General features: G+C 42.2%; 1 protein-coding gene across 1 annotated transcript in view; it reads left to right on the top strand.

Moving 5' to 3' along the window:
• CLCN3 (chloride voltage-gated channel 3) overlaps positions 1-24,647 on the top strand; it is an 86,231-nt gene that overhangs the window by 7,961 nt on the left and 53,623 nt on the right. The window contains exon 2 of the mRNA XM_054717649.1: positions 4,006-4,181. Within this exon, the coding sequence (XP_054573624.1) occupies positions 4,022-4,181 (160 nt within the window). The 5' untranslated portion in view covers positions 4,006-4,021. The remainder of the gene's footprint in view (positions 1-4,005; positions 4,182-24,647) is intronic.

Here is a 24,647-nt window from a genome sequence, read left to right as displayed (position 1 = left end):
GTATTATGATTTAAATATTCGTTTGTGGGCAAGCCTGGGAATTAAGTTTAGAACCTAAAAAGATTTAACTCTGGTGTCCATATTGCTTTTTATATTTTCTTTATCGCTGGGACTGACCAATACCCACTGAAGGACGGATGAACAGATTACTCAGACACAATTTGACTGTGAAAGAGAGGGCTACGGGGCATCTGGCCTTAGTAGCCAGAACAGCCTAGATTGCCTGCCTCCTTAGCCCTTTATTGGAATTTTTATCTTTAGATACAATCAATAGGGTGAGTAATCTTGGGAGGACACATGTGTTTACATTGTTCTTTAGGCAAGGGCATCCAGGGATTAAGCATAAGGATTCCAGTAAACACCTGGGGGTCTGCACATGCACAGAGTTGTTTGGAAAGGAATAATTGGGCACAGCCTTCGACACTTCTCTAAGTCTCCCCTAAGTCAGAATTCCGATAAATAGGGAAGGCGGCCTTCCACACACTTCCCTTTTATCAGAATGTCCTCCTTACAACTTTCCAACCAAGTCTTTTGTGCTCCCCAACACGTTGTGCTATCATAGAATTTTGAATACTTTATAGCAGTGATGTTCTATAAAAATATTTGTGCTGTAACTGCAAGCCACATATGTAATTTTAAATTTCGTAGGAGCCACATTATAAGGTAAAAAGGAAATGATGAGGTTAATTTTAACAATATATCTTTTTAACCCAGTATGTCTAAAATACTATTTCAACATGAAATCAATATAAAATTATTAATGAAATATTTGATTTTTTTTCTTATTAAGTCTTAGAAATCCAATAGATGTTTTACCTTAAAGCACATCTCAATTTGGACTAGCCATGTTTCAAGGCACTCCTGAACAGACAGTGTATACTGCTCTATAGGTTTCTGGGGTAGATTTTTTTTTTTTTTGGGGGGGGGATATTGTGGAAGGCAGAATTCCAAGATGACCCTCAACATCTGCATCCCCTGGAATACAGATGTCTCTTCCCAGTTATTCAATCAAACATGAAGTGCTGCTTTGAAGTGATCTTGCAGATGTAAAGTCCCAAGTCATCTGACCTTAAATAGAGAGATTACACTGGGTGAATCTGATCTAATTAGGTTAGTTTTGTTTGTTAAGTTATCAAATTTATGGAAATAATAGCCCATATAGGCCTGAGTTCAATAAACTTCTGGGACAGAGTTGGTTACTCTTGTTATAAAGAACGGTGTGGCATTCTAGATACCTCCTAGATACCTCAGAGGTGTTAGTGCAATTAAGTTTTTTAAGCATTTTGAAAGAGTGAAATTGCCAGTTAACACTTATGGTTCTTGAGGGACTTTTAGGGATAAAATGGAGGAGACACGTTGTAACTTGCTGATTGAGGTCACAGTATACAGAAAACCTTAACTAATTTTTATTTGGTGAATGTTATATGTATTAAGCCCTTTTAATGTGATTATCACATAAAGAAGTGAAGAATAGAATGTCTGTGTTCTTTGCAAAATCTTAGTTTAAATGCTTTGATACATCAGAATTAAAATGATTCTTGAACTGTTAATGATTTTTTTTTCAAAGCCTTTGGTTATTTACTCAAGAGTCACAATATTTAATCTGATTGCCTCTATGGACACTGCAAAATTCTTAGTATGAATAGCTATTTTATACTATTCTACTTTAACATTTACCTTAAATATAAAAACTCTTGCTTTAATTAGTATGTTGGAACAAATTCAGTATGTAATAATAGGCCATGTTTGGTAGAGGTAACCATAAAACAGCAATAAAGTTGTAAAGCATTACATATTCAAAATTTTCTTTGTAATTTATGTGCTAGTTTTTAGTTGTTCTCCCTAGACCAGATTAATGCTGTTATAGAGAATATTTGTCTATTGAAAAATCAATACATGTATATTTTTTACTTTATTGTTTGGATAAACAATTTGACATTTATTATCCATCTATTATGTACCAGTCACTACCATATGCTGAGAATAAAGATATGTTCTCAGGGAGCTCTCAAACTTCACCTTTTCTAAATTAGGAAATGTATGCAATACATCTGTTTTAAAAAGTGATATTTTTCTAAAAAATGTATAAAAGCTTTGCAAATATTTTTTTAGTTATTATAGCTCTTTGAAGTTAATTTCCATGTGAGGAAGGAGAATTTATTGAGGACAAGAGATTGTCTGAAAACACTTCAGGTCTTCAGTACTAGAATTTAGCACTAGAATTGGAGTATGGTTCCATTCATCGTTTATTTTCTGTATGTACTTATGCTATGTAGTAAGTCTTATTTTACAAGGCTTACTGGTTTTGTTATTGGTGGAAGTGGAGCTCTTGGGGTGCCAAGGGGAAAATAATTTCCTGAGTCCCCCACAGGAGGATGGGGTTTTGTGGAAAGTTTTATTGATGATGTAAAATTAAGGGGGTTCTGCTCCAAGGTCCTGTCTCCTTCTCTCCTGCCATGGAAAACATCAAATCACGTCTTCAGCGGGCCAGGATTAAGGCCACTGCCAAGAATTTCTGCTCCATATTAAAGTCCAGTTCAGTCCAGCATTTGGCTAGCTTAGCTTGTGTTCCTGCTGCAGTCAGTCCATTGTGTGTGGGGTCTGCATGGCCATGGACAATGCAGCTGGTTGAGGGAATAGATAAGCACTCAGGGTGATTGCTGGTCACAGAGCAAGAGAGAAAAGGAGACAAGCAAGGGAGAGGGGACTCTTTGGGGATTTTTTTTTTTTTTAATTGATATTTAGGGAGAGAATTTAGAGGAACATCGGTGTGAGAGCAAAACATCGATCTGCAGCCCCATGCACATCCGGTCCTGGCGATCCAGCCCTCAACCTGCGCATGTGCCCTGACCGGGAACAGAACCAGCAACCTTTTGGTGCACAGGATGACATGCAACCTACTGAGTCTCAAGCCAGGGCTATCTGGGTATTTTAAACCTTCCTAGATTTTGCAGGCTTGCATTGGCTCCACCCTCCTTGCCATCCATCGTTTCCCAGGCTAGACTGACAGGCAAGCCACCTCCCCTACCTCACCTGGACTTCACTGCGCATGCGTCCATCTCCCCCTTGTTAGATCCCTTCTCCCAGTGATCTGTAGGGAATGGACCTGTGGTTCCCTGGGGAGTATGAAGCTATCGTTATAATGATGACCAAAAGTCCATGTTTATAATATCTGGCCTCCCCTTTGCTCTATTCCTACTATTAATATTAATAAACCCTAGGTAGTTGCGACAGTAACATTTTTATGACTACCTTGCAAGTTCCACACATGAACCTTCCAAGTCTGTTCTAATGTCTACCAATTTGATGTTGAGCAAGTAGGTAGATGTATTTAAAAATTTAAGCCAGGAGTAATACTATTTTTAAAGTATAGAGAGTAAGAACAATGAAAATGTATGCTTGTTTGGTATGATTTGCTTTGAAAAAATGAAAATTGTTACATGTTATCATAGCTTCCATGGCTGATATTTAACTACGGGCTCTGAAGATTTAAATTTTAAAATGATGAAAAGAGAATGAAATTAATATTTAAAGTTAGCATTTGTCCCTGCTAAAATATACAGAAGGGACGGTCTCACTTTTAAACCTGGTACTTCAGCCATCTTTTTCCTTTGACATGTGGCCAACTATTTTGGAAATCCCTCCAGAGATAGTCTGTACATGCACAAGCAATTATATACTGTATTCACCCCACCCCACATGTATTGTAGTATACTGTAAACACTTCTCTGTACTTTGTTCTTTAACTTAACAATTGACTTTGGAGATTGTTTTATACCACTAACTGAAGATATTCTTCATTCTTTTTTACAGCTGCATAATGAGAATAGAATTATTAAATCATCCTAAAAGACTTCACATGACAGATGTTTAGCAATTGTTAGAGTGAATGAACTTAGTATTTTTTTCAATACAGAGATCAGAAATTTCCTTTGTCATGTTAAACTAGATGGTTTTTATTATATGTTGGGAAAATTTTTAAACAATTTTCCCCCTTTTTTTCAGATAACCAAACAGCTCAATGGAGTCTGAGCAGCTGTTCCATAGAGGCTACTATAGAAACAGCTACAACAGTATAACAAGCGCAAGTAGCGATGAGGAACTTTTAGATGGAGCAGGTGTCATTATGGACTTTCAGACTTCTGAGGATGACAATTTGTTAGATGGTGACACAGTAGTTGGTAAGTTTAGCATTGCAACTCTTAATATTTGTAGTCATGAATATCTACTAATCAGTATATACTTGTTTTACTGAGGTTGCATATTGGAGTAACTTTTTAAAAATTGAGGTGATTCATGTAACATAGAACCACTTTTAAAGTGTACAATTTAGTGGTGGTTAGCACTTTCATAATGTTGTGCAAGTACTGCTTCTTTCTAGTTTCAAACATTTTCATTACCCCAAAGGAAAAGCTTATATTTGGATAAAATTTAAAATTTAAATATAACTTAATGCAGAGATATATACAGCTTTAATTGGGGTTCTCAAATAAACAGAACTAACAGGATAAATATTGATATGTAAGGAGAGATTTTTTATGAGTGATGGGCTCACATGCTTGTGGAGGCTGAGAAGTCCCATGACCTGCCATCTGCAAATTGGAGGCCTAGGAATGTTGCTGGTGTAATCCTAGTCCCACCCCTAAAGGCCTGAGAACTAGGGGAACCAGTGGAGAAGTCCCAGTTTGAGTCTGAATGCCCCAGGTCCAGGAACGCTGATGTCCAAGGGCAGAAGGACATAGATTATATCCCAGCTCAAGGAGAAAGCAAATTCACCTTTCCTTTGCCTTTGTGGTCTATTTAGATCCTTAATCGATTTTATGATACCCACTTTCGTTGGTGAAAGTATCTTTTTTCAGTCTCCCAATTCAAATGCTAATCCCTCTGTAAGGACCTTCATAGATATATATACAGAAATAATGTTTTACCAGCTATGTGGGCAGCCCTTACGCCCCAGTACAGATGCATAAAATTAACTATCACAGCAATCATCAAATTCTTAGTGTGGAAATTGATGAGTTTCTATAAAGTGGACACCTCATACCCATATAACTACCCCTGTATCAATAAACAAACATTATCAGGACCCTCAGAATCCTTCCTTGTTCCCCCTTCCAGTTTCAAAGTAACTACTATTTTGATTTCTATTACTGTAGTTTAGTTTTGTAGGTATTGACCTTTATCTAAATGGAATTATACCACATATCTATATATATAAAAGCCCAGCGACCGGAACAGCAGAACAACCAGAATGACCAGATGACCGGTGGCTATGACACACACTGTGGCAGCCAACCAGCTTGATCCGGGCCCCGATCGCTCCCACCTGCCACCAGCCCAACCCTGATCGGCCTCCAACACCCCAGTCAGGTGGGGCCAGCAAGCCAACTGCCCACGGCCCCTCCCCCTGCCGGCCGGACCCCACCTGTGCACGAATTCCTGCACCGGGCCTCTCGTATCTATACTAATAAAAGGGTAATATGCTAATTAAACCAGGAGACCTTCCAGACATCCTTCCGGACAAAGCCATGGTGGTGGGGCTGAGGCAGAGGAGGTTAGGGCGATCAGGCCGGCGGGAGTGGGGGGCAGTTGGGGCTGATCAGACCGGCAGTGGGGCAGCTGGGGGTGATCAGGCCGACAGGGAGGGCAGTTGGGGGTGAGCAGGCTGGCAGGGAGAGTGGTTAGGGGTGATCAGGCAGGCAGGCAGGTAAGTAGTTAGGAGCCAGAGGTCCTGGATTGCGATCAGACCTGCAGGGTCCCAGATTGGAGAGGGTGCAGACCGGGCTGAGGGACACCCCTGTGCACGAATTTCGTGCACCGGGCTACTAGTAATATATATACTTTCGGGTCTGGTGTTATTTACTTATGCTTTGAGCTTCATCTATATTGACTACAGCAGTCGTTACTTTATTTCCATTGCCATTTAGTATCCCATTATGTAAATATGCTGCAATTTATCTATTTTATGCATTCTATATTGTTGATGGATATTTAATTTTTTTCTTGTATATTTTGTCTGTTAATAAAATAATGCTGCTGTGAATTTTCATGTGCATGTGTTTTAGTGCACATTATGTACACAGTTCTTTGGGATTTATGTCTTAGAATGGAATTCTTAGATGACAGGGTATGGGGATCTTAGTACTCAGATGCTTCAGAGATAGTTCCAATGTGGTTATAGCAAGTACATTCTACCAGCCCTGTGTGAGAGTTCTAGTTGTTCCACATCTTCACCAATACTTGATATTATCAGTTTTTAAAATTTTGGCTATTTTAGTATAGGTGCAGTAGTCTTGAGTTTTGGTTTTAATTTATGTTTGCCTGATGGCTTATGAGTTGAAGTGCCTTTTGTATGTTCATTGGTTTTTTAGATTGCCTCTTTAGAAGTGCTTTGGTATTTTGGTATTTTTGACTAGTTTTTGAGTTCTTTATGCACTCTGATTATGAGTCCTTTGTCAAATATATGCATTGCAAATTTCTGCTCTTTCTGTGCTATGCCCTTTCATTCTTTTACTGGCATCTTCAGATAAGTATGTTATCGCTTCTAATGAAATCCAGTTAATCTTTTCCTCTTTTGTGTTTTTGTTTTAAGATATCTTCCCACACCTCAAGGTCATGAAGATCCTTTCCCATTTTCTTTTAGAAGTTTTATTTTTTTGTATCTTTCACACTTAGATTTATAATCTATCTGAAATTAACTTTTATATGTGATATGAGTTAGGGGTTCAGATTCATTTTTTTCCTATATGGATAACTAGTTAACCCAACACTAGAGACTTTTTTGAAAATAATTTTGTATCTTCTAGAAGATATAAATGATTAACAGAAGATCTAAAACTTTTATTCCATGTGGCAAAGTCATGCTAATTTTAGCTATGATAAATTAAAAATTTTTTTTAAATTGATTTGAGGGAGGGATGGGGAGGGAGAGAGAGAGAGAGAGAGAGAGAGAGAGGAGGGTCCTCCATCTTAAGGGCTTTTATCTGTGAACTTTTCCTGGGAGAACTGAGAAAATAGTTGGGTAAATCATGTTTTGTGTTGTGATTCTAATTAAGAATTTCAGTTGAAAAAGCCTCAGTAGTTATGAACTAAGCCTATAAAATTATAAGATGAAGTAAATACATAAAATTACAGAGAGTTTATGGATCAGTTTAAACAGTTCTAAAATACTGATATTTAGAGGAAATTCTTTGGAAGAATATTGATTTTTAAGAAGTTACAACTTATTAATTCTAATGATTTATTTATGATGGCTTTTAAGAATATCGTTTGTAAATAGTGAGTTTTTCTTCCTAATCTTTATAGTTTTCTCCTTCCCAGTCCCCCTTGCTTTGCTCAGCTGGCACTAGTAAATTGTTGGATGGAAATGATGATTGCAGGCATCTTTTGTCTTGTTCTGACCCTAAAGTTTCACTGTTAAGTATTACCTCAAAGTTTTAAGTATGACATTTAATCTGGACTTTGGTGTTACCTTTTATCAGATTAAATAGGCTCACACCTATTCTTAGTTAAGAATATACCATTTACAATAATAAATGGATGTTGAATTTATTATTTTCCCTCCATTTTTTGAGCTGATTATCTGATTTATATGTCCTTTTTTCTGTTATAAACTTTAGTTGATTTTCAGGTGTATTAGTGTATTATTATTTTTTGTAAATTGCTGGATTTGATTTGGTTATGTTTTATTTAGGATTTTTTCATGTATTTTCATAACTGGGATTGGCTGATAGTTTTTCTTTGTCCTTATGATGTTTTGTTATCAAAGTTATACTCCCCTCAAAGTCATTTGTAGTGATGCCTTTTTCTAGTCTCTGGAGGGGTTTATGTAACATTGGCATTATTATTTCTTCCTTAAATTTTGGTAGAATTTGTGAATGAAACTCTTGGTTTAGAATTTTCTTTGGATTAAGCTTTTAAATTATGTTTCAAGCTATTTAATGGTTATAGCACTGTTCTTTTTTTAAAAAATATATATGTTTGTATTGATTTCAGAAAGGGAGAGAGAGATAGAAATATGAATGATGAGAGAGAATCATTGATAGGCAGCCTCCTGCCCGCCCCATACTGGGGATCCAGCCCGAAACCCAGGCATGTGCCCTGACCAGGAATCGAACCATGACCTCCTGGTTCATAGGTTGACACTCAACCACTGAACCAACTCGGCTTAGCACTATTCTTAATGTTGTTTCTTTTTAGATCAATTTGGTAAGTTGTATTTGTCTAAAAAATCATTCTTTTTATTTAAAAAATTTATTGGCATGAAATTGTTTTCATGATTGTAGTTTCTGCAGTCATGATAATGACTTTGTCATCCTGATAATGGTTAGTTGTGCCTTTCTTCTTTTCTCTCCCTCTCTTTCTTTTCTCCTCCCCTTAATAGTCAGTGTCAGTTTAGATTTATCAGTCATTAGTCTTTCCAGTGAACTACTTTTGCCTTTGTTGTTCTTTTCTATTATGTATTTGTTTTCTGTTTTATTAATTTCTGTTCTTAATTCCTTCTACTTTCTTTGGATTTATTTTCCTGTAACTTTTTTTAACTTTTTGAAATAGTTCTTTAATTTTTAGCCTTTTTTCAGGTAAATATGTTTAAAGCTAATTTTCTTCAGATTATTACTGTTGTCACCAATTAAAAATCCCTTCTAACTTCCATAATGATATCTGTTTATACTTATAGGTTATTTAGAAATGTAGTTCATAATTTCCAAACCTATGAAGAATTTCTGGTTATATTTTTAATGGGGTTACAACATTATTACATTGCTGTCAAAGAATATACATTGTGTAATATCAACATTTTCAAAAATTTTTGAGACTTGCATTGTGGCCCAGGAAAAAGTATTTTTGTAAATGTTCCACATATGCTATAGAAGAGTATATAATATGAAATTTTTGGTTAATGGTATTCTCTATATACCCATTAGGTAAAATCTGTTAATATTCTGTTGAACTCTTTTTTCCCCCCACTTAACTATGTTTCTCCTTGTTTGTTTCTATCAAGTATATGATAATGATGCTTTAATATTTATCTGTAGACTTATGTATTACCGTTTCTTATCATTCTGTAAATTTTTGCTGTATATACTTTGATCCCATGTTATTAGGTTACATCTTCCTGTGAACTGAACCACATTACTTTTATTGTGAAGTGACTCTATTTTCCAAGTATACTTTCTTTCAAGTCTCCTTGGATATCAGTAAAGCTCCCAAATTTTCTTTGTGTTTAGGGATTGCATGCACCATTTTTTCCAAACCTTTTACTTTCATACTTTCTGTATCCATGTGTTTTAGTTGAGACTCTTGTAATCATGTTGAGAGCTAAAATGGCTTATGTTTGTGAGGGATGAATATTGTAAAACCATTCTGTTTTTTATATTTATTTTCTGGTTTGTCATTTTTGAGAATTCCTAAGTCCTCTTTTTTTTAATGCTGCAGTAACTGTGTAGTATGATTTGATTGTTGTTCTTGAAAGTTTTGCTATTTCTCTTCTTTTTATTCCCCCTCTGATGATTTTGCTTAGGGAAGAGGACTGACAACCCAAGTTAAAGTTTAATGTCATACAGAGTGTTCAAATATAATTGTAAAGCACCTATACTTAATGGGTAAGCTACAGTTAATCTGACACTTTTCAGAGTAATATATTTAGTTTGAGGAGTAAAGGATATAATTTTTGTTAATATTTGTCTCATACAAGTGATTATATTTATTGACTTTTTTTTTCTTTTTTTCTTTTTAAATTTCTTTATTGATTAAGGTGTCACATATTTGTCCTCATCCCCCCATTCCCATCCCACCCCCCTCCCCACGCATGCCCCAACCCCCTGTTGAACTTAACCGTTGGATAGGCTCATATGCATGCACACAAGTCCTTTGGTTGAACTCTCCCCCTCCCCCCACTCTCCTCTATCCTCCCTCTGAGGCCCGATAGTCCGATCGATGCCTCCTTGCTTCTGGTTCTGTTCTTGTTCCTCAGTCTATGTTGTTCATCATTTCCCCTAGATGAGCGAGATCATATGTCACTAGATATATACTTATGAGAACTGAATGTGAGACGAGCAATAATAGTTATGCTGACAGGCAAATGAATCAGTCTGTAGTGAGTTTCTATCTGGACCAACAGTTCTTTTGAGACCCAATTTCAATGTCCACCAGTTCCTTATGTGTACATGTCAGCACTGACCCCTCAGCTCTGGATGGTGGACAAATGGTGGTAATGGAGGTCCGACTCCCTCTGGTTTGGTCTTGGCCGGACCCAGGGGCACGGCTTCACCCGGACTAAGGGGCACGTGGCCTCACCCACACCCAAGGGGCGCGTGGCCTTACCCGGGCCCGGGACCCAGCCTCACCCGGATGGATCCAGGGGCACACGGCCTCACCCGGACCCAGGATTCGGCTTCACCCGTACCCAGGGGCGCAAGGCCTCACCCGGACCCAGGGGCACATGGCCTCACCCGGACCCGGGGGCGCGTGACCTCTCCCAGACCCAGGGGCACGTGGCCTCACCCGGGCACGGGACCCAGCGTCATCCGGGTCCAGGGGCACATGGCCTCACCTGGACCCGGAATCCGGCCTCACCTGGACCCAGGGGCACGTGGCCTCACCCAGACCCAGGGACGTGAGGCCTCACCTATACCCAGAGGCGTGTGACCACACCCGAGCCCAGAGGCGCGCAACCCCGCCCGCACCCGGGTCCCAGCGGGGCCCCGTCCTCCCGTTCCCAATTCCTGCCGGTTAACCCCCCCTCAGCAATTCCCCTGGCCATCCTGCCAGAGCTCCAGGACGGCTGCTGCAGAACTCGTCGGGCGGCTGTTCGGCGAAGCTTCGGTGCGCCCGGTGCATGGCGGCGGGCCGGTCCGGCGTCGCTGCGTCGGCCCTTGGGTCCGCAGCGGTGGCCGGTCACCGAGCATGCGCACCTGGCCGCTTCCGGGGCATTGAGATTCTTGAAGGACTCGGAGGTCAGCAAGCGCGGAGTCTCCCACCCCATGTCTCATAGGGGCTCGTCTGTCCGTGCTCGGCAGCCAGTGGAGCCGTCCCCTCAGCCGGAGACCGCCGGGGGAACTGCGCCGAGCACGTTCCAGGCCGCCATTGTGTCGCCTGAGCCGTAGTTCTTAAAGTGTGGTCTTTGGGTCACCTGCATCAGCATCATCCCGCATACCCCTCTTTTATTCTAGTTGTAGAGCATCCACTCAGCCAGCCCTATGGTGGTCTTGGATGGTGTCTGCTCTGCTCTCCTGTCGTAGTCTCAAAGTTGTTGTGGTAGGCAACAATCAGGCTTCCGCCCTATGCCTCCATCTTGGTCCTCCTTTGTATAGTTAAGTCTTGATTGTTGTTGGTGTCACTGGGAGGGCTCTCTTTGTCTATAAAGGAAGAGTTGCTGTGCAGGAGACACGTTTATGGGCCAGGTCTTGGTGCAGCAAGGCTTTGGCGCTCACTGAATGTGTCCCTTATGCGCGTGGTTGAAATCTGGTGTCATCTCCCACAGACCACTAGATGCCCTCGTTTCTGGGTCTCCAATGGGGTGTAGATCAGCTACTGCCTTAGGCACTCAGCAGGGATTACAGCAAAAACTGTAGTTTCCTCCTCCTGTCTGAGTGGCCCTGGAGCAGTCCGACTAGAACAGCAGTTCATCTGGTCCGCTGCCAGAGGGCAGGCCACCCACATGCATAAGCCGTTGCTTGGAGCGTAGGTGCGCCTGCAAGACTTGCGGGGCGGGTCCCAGGGCGGGGCGGGTCTCAGGGTGGGGCGGGGTCTCAGGGCGCCAACAGGCCATGGTGCGGCGAGCCGCAATGGCTGCGAGTCTGCTCCTTCTGCCTTCCACGTTTCTAAGTCCCCTCGTTCCGCACTCCAGCGCAGCAAACACTGATTGCTGGGCGCACCTCCGCAAGAGTCCCGCCTCTCCCCGCAGGCATATGGGTCTCCCGCGGGTCCCCAGAAGCTGGATTTCAGGGTGATGGAGAGCTAATCTCCCCTAGGTTTGGAACAAAAGCCCCTTTCCCCCGCCACCAGCCCGACCCACGTGCCTCCGCACCTCGTCCCCTCCGATTTCGCTGGTTTCCTCTTCCCTCTTAGCTGTAAATCTACCATTCAGCCATCTCGCCTGTAGTTCTGGGCTGCAGACGCTCTGTCCTCCAGTCGTGCCCCTGAAATTGCTGTGCGCGGCGCAGTTCACAGTTCCTTTGTTTAACTTTGCCGCCTTCTTGATTCTCCTCTGTCAAAATGGCTAGAGGACTTGAATGTAAGATGAGAACTCCTAAGAATCCTCCAAATCGGTGTTGGCGGCCTCCGGGGCCCCGAGGATCTCACTGCGCAGCTCGGCCAGGTCGGTGGCGCGGATGAGCCCCTCCTGCAGAAAGATGGTCGCTTCCTTCACCGAGAGCCGCTGCGCCGAGTCCGCGGCCGCCGCCACAGCAGCTGCCGCGGCGCCCACGAGCCCATGGCCCCGGCTGTGGTGCTGACTGAGAGGAGCAGCCGCCCGGTCTGGGGAGACGCGAGCAGCAGTTGCCACCCTCACCAGTCCATGTTTCAGTTGTATTTCCGAAACTGCCATGCGAGGCAACAGATCAGCCTTTCACCTCCGCCGCCATCTTTCCTCCCTTTATTGACTTTTTAAAAAAAGAATGTTCTTATTATAGGAAATATTATGTTCACCCAGTCAACTCTCTTTCCATCATCATTTTCATGTACCGGGCCTCTAGTTTGGTTAATAAAATTATATAGGTTTCAAGTGTACAGGTCTATAATACATCATCTATATGTTGTATTGTTTGTTCACCCAGTCAACTCTCTTTCCATCATAAACATAGCCCTGCTGAGTCCCCAAGTTCCATCAACCTTTTGATGAAACTTCTTGCATTTATGACATGCTGGAATTAGCTTCCGGCATCTTAGTAATTTTTTTTCAATCCTCACGGGAGGATATGTTTTTTAGAGAGAAAAATCAATGTGAGAAACATCTATTGGTTGCCTCTTGTACACACCCCATCAAGGGATCAAACCCGCAATCTAGTTATGTGTCCTGTTGGGTATGGGATGATACTCCAACAAACTGAGCCACCTGGCCAAGTCCTCTTAGTAATTTTTTAAAAAAATTATTTATTGAATTTCTTGGCGTGACATCCTATCTAATAAAGAGGGAATATGCAAATTGACCATCACACAGCCACAAAGATGGCGGCACCCATAGCCACAAGATGGTATTGCCCAGTCCCATCAGCCCCGTCGGAGTCCCACAGTTCTTTCAGCCCAGCCGGGCGGGCAGCAGGTGCATGGTGTGGCCGGACTCGCCCTCAGTCCCCCAGCAACCCAGGCCCGGCCCGAGGCGCAGGCAAACCTAAGATGTTGGCTGCCCAGCCGCCTAGGGCTGCCCGAGGCTCAGGTAACCAGGGGCGGCCAAGGCTTGCATTGCTGGCAGTGGCAGCAGCAGAGGTGTGATGGGGGCGTCGCCTTCCTCTGTTGCCAGGTCGCCTCTTGCCCCTGAGGGCTCCCAGACTGTGAGAGGGGGCAGGCTGGGCTGAGGGACTCCCCCTCTGGTGCATGAATTTTCATGTACCGGGCCTCTAGTTTGGTTAATAAAATTATATAGGTTTCAAGTGTACAGGTCTATAATACATCATCTATATGTTGTATTGTTTGTTCACCCAGTCAACTCTCTTTCCATCATCATTTATCCTCCCTTAAAAAATATTTTTATTGATTTCAGAGAGGAACAGAGGGAGAGAGAGATAGAAACATCAATGATGAGAGATAATCATTGATTGGCTGCCTCCTGCAGGCCCCCTGCTGGGGGCCAAGCCCACAATCTAGATACTGTGCCCTGACCAGGAATCAAATTGTGACCTCCTGGTTAATAAGTTGTTGCTAACCACTTGAGCCACAACCGCTGCATGTCCCTTTTTTATCTTTATTGTTGAAAGTATTACAGATGTCCCCCCTTTTATTCCCATTGACTTCCTTTCACCCATTCCCACCCCTCCCAGGCCTTCACCACACTATTGTCTATGTACATGGGCTGTGCATATCCTATATAAAAAAGTGTAATATGCAAATCGACTGAACGGCTGAACAGCGGAACGACCATCCAGACAACCATCTGGAACCATGCTATGACACCCACTGGCGCCAGGCTAGCCAAGGCAGATGCGATGCGATTGGTTGGGGGCCTGGCCATTGCCCCATGATCGCCCCACAGACAGAGGCCCAGGCCACCGACTGGTAGGACGATCAATTGGGGGGCTCCATGATCGCCCCAAGGAGGGAGGCCCAGTCCACCCCCTGGCGGGCTGCAGTGGGTGGACGGGGCCTCCCTCTGTGAGGGAAGCCCAGGTCCCAGGTGCCAGCGGCTGGGGGAAGGAAGGCCTACTCTTGAATTAATTTCGTGCCTCTAGTATGCATTTAAGTTCCCTGGTTAATCTGTCCCCCTTCCCACCTTCCCTCTGAGATTCATCAGTCTGTCCCATGCTTTTGTGTCTCTGGATTTATTTTGTTCATCAGTTTATTTTGTTCATTAGATTCAACATATTGGTGAGATCATGTGTTACTCCATATATCACCATTTATCTCCCCTATACCCTCCTCTACCTTCCTCCCCGCTCCCCCCCCCCCCCCCCCCCCCCCCCAGCAATCACCACACTGTTGTCTGTGTCCAGGAGCATTTTCTTTCTTTAAAAATTATTATTTTTTTAATTCTCATTCAAGGATATTTTTTCCATTTATTTTCAGAGAGAGTAGTGGAAGAGAAGAAAAGATAAACATTGATGTGAGAGAAACACATTGATTGGTTGCCTCCTGCATGTACCCTGACCAGGGCTGAGGAACCTGCAGCCAAGGTACATGCTCTCTACTGGAATCAAACCTGGGTCTCTTCGGTCCATAGGTTGATGCTCTAGAGCTTAAAATTTTTTTTTTGCTCAACCCCCACACCCTCTACCCAACCCCCCTCCTCTGACATCCATCAGCCTGCTCTCTATGAGTCTGTTACTATTTTGCTTGCTGGTTCATTTTGTTCATTAGATTCTGTACATGAATGAAATCATGATATTTGTCTTTCTCTGGCTGGCTTATTTCACTTAGCATAATGCTCTCTAGGCCCATCCATGCTGTCGCAAAGGGTAAGATTTCCTTCTTTTTTATGGCTTAGAAGTAGTCCATTGTGTAAAGGTATAACAGTTTGTTTTTTTTATCCCCTAATCTACTAATGGACACTTGCACTGCTTCCAAATCTTGACTATTGTAAATAACACTGCCATGAATGTAAGGGTGCATCTGTTCTTTCAAAATAGTGTTTTGGGTTGTTTTGGATATATTACCAGAAGTAGAATTGCTGGGTCATTCGGCAGTTCCATTTTTAATTTTTTGAGGAAACTCTGTACTGTTTTCCACATTGACTGCACCAATCCCACCAACAGTGCACAGGGTTTCATTTTTCATCCTCACCAATACTTGTTGTTTGTTAATTTATTGATGATAGCCATTCTGACAGGTGTGAGATGATATCTAATTGCATTTCTCTGACAATTAGTGATGCTGGGTATTTTTTTATATATCTATTAGCTATCTTTTTGTCCTCAGTGGAGAAGTGTCTGTCTATTCAGGTCCTTTCCTCATATTTTAACGGGATTGTTTGCTTTTTTGGTGTTGAGTTTTATAAGTTCTTTATACATTGTGGATGAGATTCATCAGTCTGTTCCATGCTTCAGATGTATCATTGGTGAATATGTTTTCTCATTCAGTGGATTGTCTTTTCATTTTGTTGATGGTTTTCTTTGCTGTGCAAAAACTTTTTAGTTTGATGTAGTGCCATTTGTTTATTTTTTTCTTTTGTTTCCCTTGCCTGAGGAGATATATCAGAAAAAATATCCTTTGGGTGGTGGGCACACAGTGCAATATAAAGATCATATATCATGGAATTAATTGTACATTTGAAATCTATGTATCTTTATTTATTTATTTATTTTTAATAAATATTGTTCAGATTATTACAATTGTTCCTCTTTTTCCTCCCCATAGCTCCCCTCCTCCCACCCCCCCTCTGCCCTTACCCCCCCCACTGTCCTCATCCATAGGTGTACGATTTTTGTCCAGTCTCTTCCCGCACCCCCCACACCCCTTCCCCCCCGAGAATTGTCAGTCCACTCCCTTTCTATGCCCCTGGTTCTATTATATTCACCAGTTTATTCTGTTCATCAGATATTTTATTCACTTGATTTTTAGATTTACTGGTTAAAAGATAGGTATTTGTTGTTCATAATTTTTATCTTTACCTTTTTCTTCTTCTTCCTCTTCTTAAAGAATACCTTTCAGCATTTCATATAATACTGGTTTGGTGTGATGAACTCCTTTAGCTTTTTCTTATCTGTGAAGCTCTTTATCTGCCCTTCAATTCTGAATGATAGCTTTGCTGGATAGAGTAATCTTGGTTGTAGGTTCTTGCTATTCATCACTTTGAATATTTCTTGCCACTCCCTTCTGGCCTGCATAGTTTCTGTTGAGAAATCAGCTGACAATTGTATGGGTGCTCCCTTGTAGGTAACTGTTTTTCTCTTGCTGCTTTTAATATTCTCTCTTTGTGTTTTGCTCTTGGCATTTTAATTATGATGTGTCTTGGTGTGGTCCTCTTTGGATTTCTCTTATTTGGGGTTCTCTGCACTTCCTGGAGTTGTAAGTATTTCTTTCACCAGGTGGGGGAAGTTTTCAGTCATTATTTCTTTAAATAGGTTTTCAGTATCTTGCTCTCTCTCTTCTTCTGGCACCCCCATAATTCGGATGTTGGTACACTTGAAGTTGTCCCAGAGGCTCCTTACACTATCTTTATATTTTTGGATTTTTTTTCTTTTTGCTTTTCTGGTTGGGTGTTTTTTGCTTCTTTGTATTTCAAATCTTTGACTTGATTCTTGTGATCCTTTAGTCTGCTGTTGGATCTCTGTATATTATTTTTTATTTCAGTCAGTGTATGCTTAATTTCTAGTTGGTCCTTTTTCATATCCTCGAGAGTCTCGCTAAATTTATTGGCCTTTTCTAGAAAATTCTTGGAAAACCTTATAACCGTGGTTTTGAACTCTATATCCAGTCATTTGCTTTCCTCCATTTCTTTTATTTGTGACCTGTTTCTTTGTCTCCGCATTTTGGCTGCTTCCCTGAGTTGATAGAGTGGCTTTGTGTGCTAGGTGTCCTATAGGGCCCAGTGGCTCAGCCTCCCCAGTTACCTGAGGTGGACACTCTTGGTGCACCCCTTTGTGGGCTATATGCACAGCCTTATAATTAAGCCTTGATTGTTGTTGGTATCACTGGGAGGAATTGACCTCCAGGCCAATTGGCTGTGAGGATCAGCTGTGTCTACGATGGGAGAACTTCTGTGCTGGAGATACCCTTATGAGACAAGACTTCCTTCAGTGGAGCTTTGGTGTTCACTGAGTCTGCCCCCTGAGTGTGTCCCTTATGGATCTGAGGAGTTTTAATCTGGATGGTCCCACTCTGACCCCTGGGTACACTGGCTCTTGGATCTCCAAGGAGGTGCTAATTTATCCTCTGCCTGAGACCACCCAGCAGGAGCTACGGAGAAATCTGCAGATTCCTCTTCTTTGTTTGGGTTTTGGAGATGCCCAGATGAGGCCCAGCTGTGAAGCAATGCAAGCTGCTGTGAGGCTTTGGGCCTTCTTTTGGATGTTCTGGGTCTCACTGACGCAGCTGCAATTTGTTAGGTAAGTTTAGATTTCAAAGGACCCGGCCAGTGGTCAGCAAACTCATTAGTCAACAGAGCCAAATATCAACAGTACAACGATTGAAATTTCTTTTGAGAGCCGAAAACCGACTTCTGTGCATGGGCCATGAAGTTTCAATTGCACTGTGCGTGTGCGCCTACACGTGGTATTTTGTGGAAGAGCCACACTCAAGGGGCCAAAGAGCTGCATGTGGCTCACGAGCTGCAGTTTGCCAACCACTGGACCAGGCCATTCATATGCAAAAGCCTCTGCGCTCAGCTTGCTCAGGGTGGAGCAAACAGCAATGGCTTCATGGGCGGCATCTCAGGGCGGAACAAACAGCAATGGCTTCCCGTCAGCCCTGCCCTAAGAGGCCCCTGGGTCTCAGTGTCCTGCAGTAATCGCTGCAAGCACCTCTGAGAGAAAGCCGTCCTCGAGTTTTTCCCACTGCCAGACAGTCCAGTTTCTCCCGGTATGAGTCTGGGTCCCCAGAGTCTAGCCCGGCTGGAGTTCAGAGTGGTCGGGAGCTTGCGTCTCCCTGCGGATTCAGAAAGCCAGCTGCGTACTCAGTTGCCAGCACTCTCCGTGCGCGCGCGCCTCCATACCTCTGCCTTCTGCAGCTCCTGTGAGTCTGAGTGTGTTTTTCTCTTTCCTTCTAGTTGTAGAATTTCCACTCAGCCAGCCTTCCTGTGGTTCTGGATGTCCGTTTTGTCTTTTAGTTGTAGTTTTGAAATTGTTGTGCGAGGCAGCAGTTCAGGTGTTTACCTATGCCGCTATCTTGGTTTCTCTCCTGAAATCTATGTATCTTATTAACCAGTGTCACCCCAATAAATTTAATTAAAAAACAAAGAAAATATATATTGCTACTAGAAATGTTTGAGATTTTATTGCCTATGTTTTCTTCTAGGATTTTTATGGTTTCAAGTCTTACATTTAAGTCTTTAATCCATTTTGAGTTTACTCTTTTGTATGGTATAATAAGGTGGTTTAATTTCATTTTCCCCCATGTATCTGTCCAGTTTCCCAGCACCATTTATTGAATAGACTGTCTTTACCCATTGTATGTTCTTGCCTCCTTTGTCAAATATTAATTGATCATAAAAGTGTGGGTTTATTTCTGGGCTCTATATTCTGTTCCATTGAGCTATATGTCTGTTTTTATGCAAGTACCATGCTGTTTTGATTATTATGGCTTTGTAGTGTAGTTTGATATCATGTAGCATGATTCTTTCAACTTTGATCTTCTTTCTAAAGATTGCTGTGGCTATTCGTTTTTTGTGGTTTTTTTTTAGTTCCATATAAATTTTTGGAATATTTGTTCCTGTTTCGTGAAATATGCAGTTGGTATCTTCATAGGAATTGCATTGAATCTGTAAATTCCTTTGGGTAGTATAAACATTTTAATGATGTTAATTCTTTGTACCCATGAGCACAGTATATGCTTCCACTTGTTTGTATCTTCTTCAGTTTTTTCTTCAGTCTCTTTTAATTTGCCAAGTTCAGGTCTTTTACATCGTTGTTAAATGTATTCCTAGGTATTTTATTTTTTTGATTCACTTGTAAATGGGATTCTTTTCTTAGTTTCTCCTTTTGATAATTCATTATTGGTGTATAAAAATACAACTGATTTCTGGACATTTATTTTTTTCCTGCTAGTTTACTGAATTCCTTTTTTCCGTTCTGGTAGTTTTTTGGTGGAATCTTTAGGGTTCTCCATGCCATCTACAATAATGACAGTTTTACTTCTTCCTTTCCAATTTGAATGCTTTTTATTTCTTTCTCTTGTCTGATTGCTGTGGATAGGCCTTCCAATACTTGAATAAGAGTGGTGTAAGTGGACATCCCAGTCTTCTTCCTGATATTAAGGGAAACATTGTAGTTTTTGCTCATTGGGTATAATGTTGGCTCTGGGTTTGTCATATATGGTATTTATTTATTTTTGTATTTATGTATTTATTTATTTACTAGTGGCCCAGTGCATGAAATTCATGCATGCTGGGGGGGGGGGGTGTGTGTGTTCCTCAGCCCGGCCTGCACCCTCTCCAATCTGGGACCCCTTGAAGGATGTCCTACTGCCAGTTTACAGGGATTGGGCCTAAACTGGCAGTCGGACATCCCTTTCGCAATCCGGGACTGCTGGCTCCTAACCGCTTGCTTGCCTGCCTGCCTGCCTGCCTGCCTGATTGCCCCTAACCACTCTGCCTGCCGGCCTGCTTGCCCCCAAATGCCCCACCCCTGCCAGCCTGATCACCCACAACTGCCCCCCGTGCCAGTGTGCTCACCCCCAACTGCCCCCCCTGCCAGCCTGCTCACTCCAACTGCCCCCCCTGCTGGCCTGCTCACTCCAACTGCCCCCCCCTGCTGGCCTGCTCGCCCCCACCTCCCCTCCCCACTGGCCTGCTCGCCCCCAACTGTGCCCCTGCTGGCCTGCTCACTCCAAACTGCCCCCCCCCCTGCTATCCTGATCACCTCCAACTGACCCCCACTGACGTCCTGCTTGCCCCCAACTGGTCCCCCTGCTGGTCTGCTTACACCCAACGGCCCTGCTCCCCACCAGCCTGATCACTCACAACTGCTGTCCCATCCTGGCCTGCTCACCCCCAACTGCCCCCGCTGCTGGCCTGCTCACCCCCACCTTCCCTCCCCACTGCCCTGCTCACTCCCAACTGCCCCCCTTCTGGCCTGCTCCCTCCACTATCCTGATCACCTCCAACTAACCCCCACTGACATCCCCAACTGGCCCCCCTGCTGGTATGCTTACCCCAACAGTCCTGCGCACCCCCCCCCCCAGCCTGATCACTCACAACTGCCACCCCATCCTGGCCTGATTACCCACAACTGCCCTCCCATCTTGGCCTCTAACCACCTCTACCTCGGCCCCGCCACCATGGCTTTGTCCAAAAGATCGTTTGGAAGGTCTCCTGGAAGGTCTCCCAGTCTAATTAGCATATTACCCTTTTTTAGTGTAGATAGAGGCCTGGTGCACCGGTGGGGGCTGGCTGGTTTGCTCTGAAGGGTGTCCCGGATCAGGGTGGAGGTTCCCTTGGGGCATGGGGGGGCCTGGGTGAGGGGCTGAGCGCTGTTTTTAGGCTGGTCAAGCCCCCCAGTGGGGACCCTCACCCCATGGGGTATGGCCACCCTGGGTGAGGGGCTGAGGGCTGTTTTCAAGCTGGCCACACCCCCTTCAGGGTGGGGGTCCCCGCTGGGGCGCCTGGCCAGCCTGGCCAGCCTGGGTGAGGGGCTGATGGCTGTTTGCAGGCTGGCCACACTGCCTTCAGGTTGGGGTCCCCATTGGGGTGCGTGGCCAGCCTGTGTGAGGGGCTGATGGCTGTTTGCAGGCTGGCCACGCCCCTCGGTGATCCAGGTGCCCAGCCCCTCCTTTTTTTCTTTTCTGCACCTCTCTGAGCAGAGGCCAGGGCTGGCTGGAAGCAGGTATCTGGGATTTATTTATCTTCCATAATTGAAATTTTGTAGCCTTGAGCGGAGGCCAGGGTGGGTGGGATGCTTGGCTTCCTCCATCGCCGGGGGCAACCCAAGCCTCCTTCTTGCTCCAGCTCCGTGGCCGCCGCCATCTTTGTTGGGTTAATTTGCATACTCACTCCTGATTGGCTGGTGGGCGTGGCTGGTGTATTTATTACTAGCAGAGGTACGGTCAATTTGCATGTTTCTCTTTTATTAGTGTAGATTGCCTTTATTACATTGAGGTATGTTCCCTCTATTCCCAGTTTTCTGAGAGATTTCTTTTTTTTAAATTCTTTATTGTTTAAAGTATTACATATGAATCCTTTTAACCCCATTGACATCTCCCTGCTTGTTTCCACCCCCCAGCACATGCTCTCACTCCCCTACTGACTGTGTCCATGGGTTATGCTTATATGCATGCATACAAGTCCTTTGGTTGATCTCAACACCTCCCCTCCCCTCCTCCCACCTTTCCCCTGAAGTGGGATGGTCTGTTTGATGATTCTATATCTCTGGATCTATTTTAGTTCATCAGTTTATGTTGTTCATTATATTCCACATATCATGTGATATTTATCATGTGATATTTATCTTTCTCTGACTAGCTTATTTCGCTTAGCATAATGCTCTCCAGTTCCATCCATGCTGTTGCAAATAGTAAGAGTTCCTTCTTTTTTACAGCAGTGTAGTACTACCATTGTGTAGCTGTTCCACAGTTTTCTAATCCACTCATCGGCACTGAGGCTGTTTCCAAATCTTAGCTATTGTAAATTGTGTGCTATGAACATAGGGATGCATATATCCTTTCTGATTGGTGTTTCTGATTTCTTGGGATATATTCCTAGAAGTGGGATCACTGGGTCAAATGGGAGTTCCATTTTTAGTTTTTTGAGGAAACTCCATACTGTTCTCCATAGTGGCTGCACCAGTCTTCATTCCCACCAGCAGTGCAGGAGGGTTGCTTTTTCTCCACATCTTCGCCAGCACTTGTTTGTTGATTTGTTGATGATAGCCATTCTGACAGGTGTGAGGTGGTACCTCATTGTTTTGATTTGCATCTCTTGGATGATTAGTGTCTTTGAGCATACTTTCATATGTCTTTTGGCCTGTATGTCCTCTTTCATAAGGGGTCTATTTAGGTCCTTTGCTATTTTTTGATTGGGTTGTTTATCTTCCTTTTGTTAAGTTGTATGAGTTCCCTATAAATGTTGGAGACTAAACCCTTATTGGTGATAACATTGACAAATACGTTCTCCCATGCAGTGGGCTTTCTTGTTGTTTTGTTGATGTTTTTCTTTTGCTATGCAGAAGCTTTTTTTAAAAATCATAAATGGGTGCTGGATTTTATCAAATGTTTTTTATGCATCTATTTATATCATGTGGTTTTTATCCTTCATTTTGTTTATTTGCTGTATCATGTTTATTGATTTGTAAATATTGATCCATCCATGCAGCTCTGGAATAAATTATCCCAGTTGATCATGGTGTATGATCTTTTTAATGTATGCTAGATCCAGTTTGCTAATAGTTTGTTGAGGATTTTAGCATCTATGTTCATCAGGGATATTGGTCTATAATTTTCTTTCTTTATCTGGTTAAAATGGATAAACTCCTAGAAATCTTCCAAATTTAAGTCAGGAAGAATCAGAAAAGACCAATCACAACTAATGAAATTGAAGCAGTAATAAAAAAAAACTCAACAAATATAAGTCTAGATAGATGGCTTCACAGGTGAATTTATCCAGACATTCAAAGAACTAACACCTATCTTTCTCAAACTATTCCAAAAGATTCAAGAGGAGGAAGACTCCCAAGCTAATTTTATAAGCCTAGCATTCTATGTCCAAATTCTTAGTAATTTTTTATTGACAAACCTTCTAATTCCCTCTTGGCTATAAATTTCCACTTCCTTGCTGTATTGGGAATTGAACCAAGTTCTAGTATATTGAGGTCTCTTATCCCCTGTTGCAATAATCCTGAATAAAATCTATTGTTACTCTTTTAACTATAGTCCAGCTTTGGTTTTTCTTTGACTATATGTATATATTTCATTTTGTATCTTTAAAATATAAGAATTACTTTACGGTTATTATCACATCTAAAATATGAACTATTCCTTAAAATAAAATATATTGTGTATTTCACATTTCCCAAACTGTTTCATAAAAAATTTGTACATTGAAATTGCTTGATACATCTTTTAAGTCTTTTTGTTTTTATTTATTTATGTATGTATGTATGTATGTTAATCCTCACCCTCAGATAGATTTTCAGAGAGGAAGACGGAGAAGGGAGAGGGAGACACATTGATGTGAGAGAGACACATCGATTGGTTGCCATCTGCATGTGTCACCACCTACCGGGGCTGGGGTAAAACCTGCAACCCAGATACATGCCCTTGACTGGGATTTGAACTCTTGACCAGTATGTCCATGGGTTGATATGCTAACCATTGCACAGTACTGGCCAGAGCTATTTGTTTTGTTTTTAATTCTATAACCCATTCCCTTCCTTTCTTTTTCCTTGCTACTTGTTTGTTGAAGAAATCACGTCATTTGTTTCCTAATTTGGGTTTTCCTGATTGTGTTCCTGAGCTGTCATTTAACATTTTTCTGTATTTCTTGTAAATTGGTATTTAGAAAAAAAACATTTTTAAAGTAATTCTGTTATAGGTTTCTTGGATCATGTGTGTTAGGAAGGACTTAAAATTTGAACATTATAATATGATAGTCATATGTTGTATACATATAGTTATGATATCCTAGTCATCTGTTCTGCCTCCCTGACTTATATACCTCATAGAGGTTGTGATTTAGCCAGTATCCCACATCAAGTTTAAGTTGGAATCTAGGGTGCATTTGGAAGTAGAAATATCTTTCCTTTCTAAATTTTTTGTGCTGCCACTTTAGTATTTTTGTTCTTCAGAAGTTCCTTCCTGAGCATCCCTCCCACCCCACCCACTGTACCTAGGAATTTGAATTTGTCTTCTCTTTCTACTTGAGACCCACTCTAATTGTAATTTAGTTTGTTAATCTGGTAATACCTAATCTGTGTCAAAGTCCTCTTTTGCCACACCTTCCAGCCTTTATCCTTTTCTAAAGTCTAATTATAAAGCATTGTAGCCTGAGTAATAATTCTTTTAAGTGGCAGCCATGGCTTTGTTTACTTTTGAAATGTAAAAAATTTTCAGATTTCTTATTATAAAAGTCATATATTTATGCAAAAAGTAAATATATATTTGCTTAAAAAATTAAAACAATGTGGAACTATATAAAGTAAACACTAAATGTGCCATCATCCTCTCCACCTCATTCCTTCCTCAGTGATAACAATTGTTGAGTTTGGTGTGTTGGATTCTAAACTGAACTCTATGAAAATACATACAATTTATACATTGTATATACATGTACACATATAAAATTTTTGTTAACTAAAAATAATTAAAAATTACTTATGATAAAAAACTTTTACTTATATTAAATACAATAT

The sequence above is a fragment of the Eptesicus fuscus genome, chromosome 6 (assembly GCF_027574615.1).
Source record: "Eptesicus fuscus isolate TK198812 chromosome 6, DD_ASM_mEF_20220401, whole genome shotgun sequence".
NCBI classification, from domain to species: Eukaryota; Metazoa; Chordata; class Mammalia; order Chiroptera; family Vespertilionidae; genus Eptesicus; species Eptesicus fuscus.
Note: the sequence above shows the minus strand (reverse complement) of the source record. Positions and strands in the feature narration are given on the sequence as shown.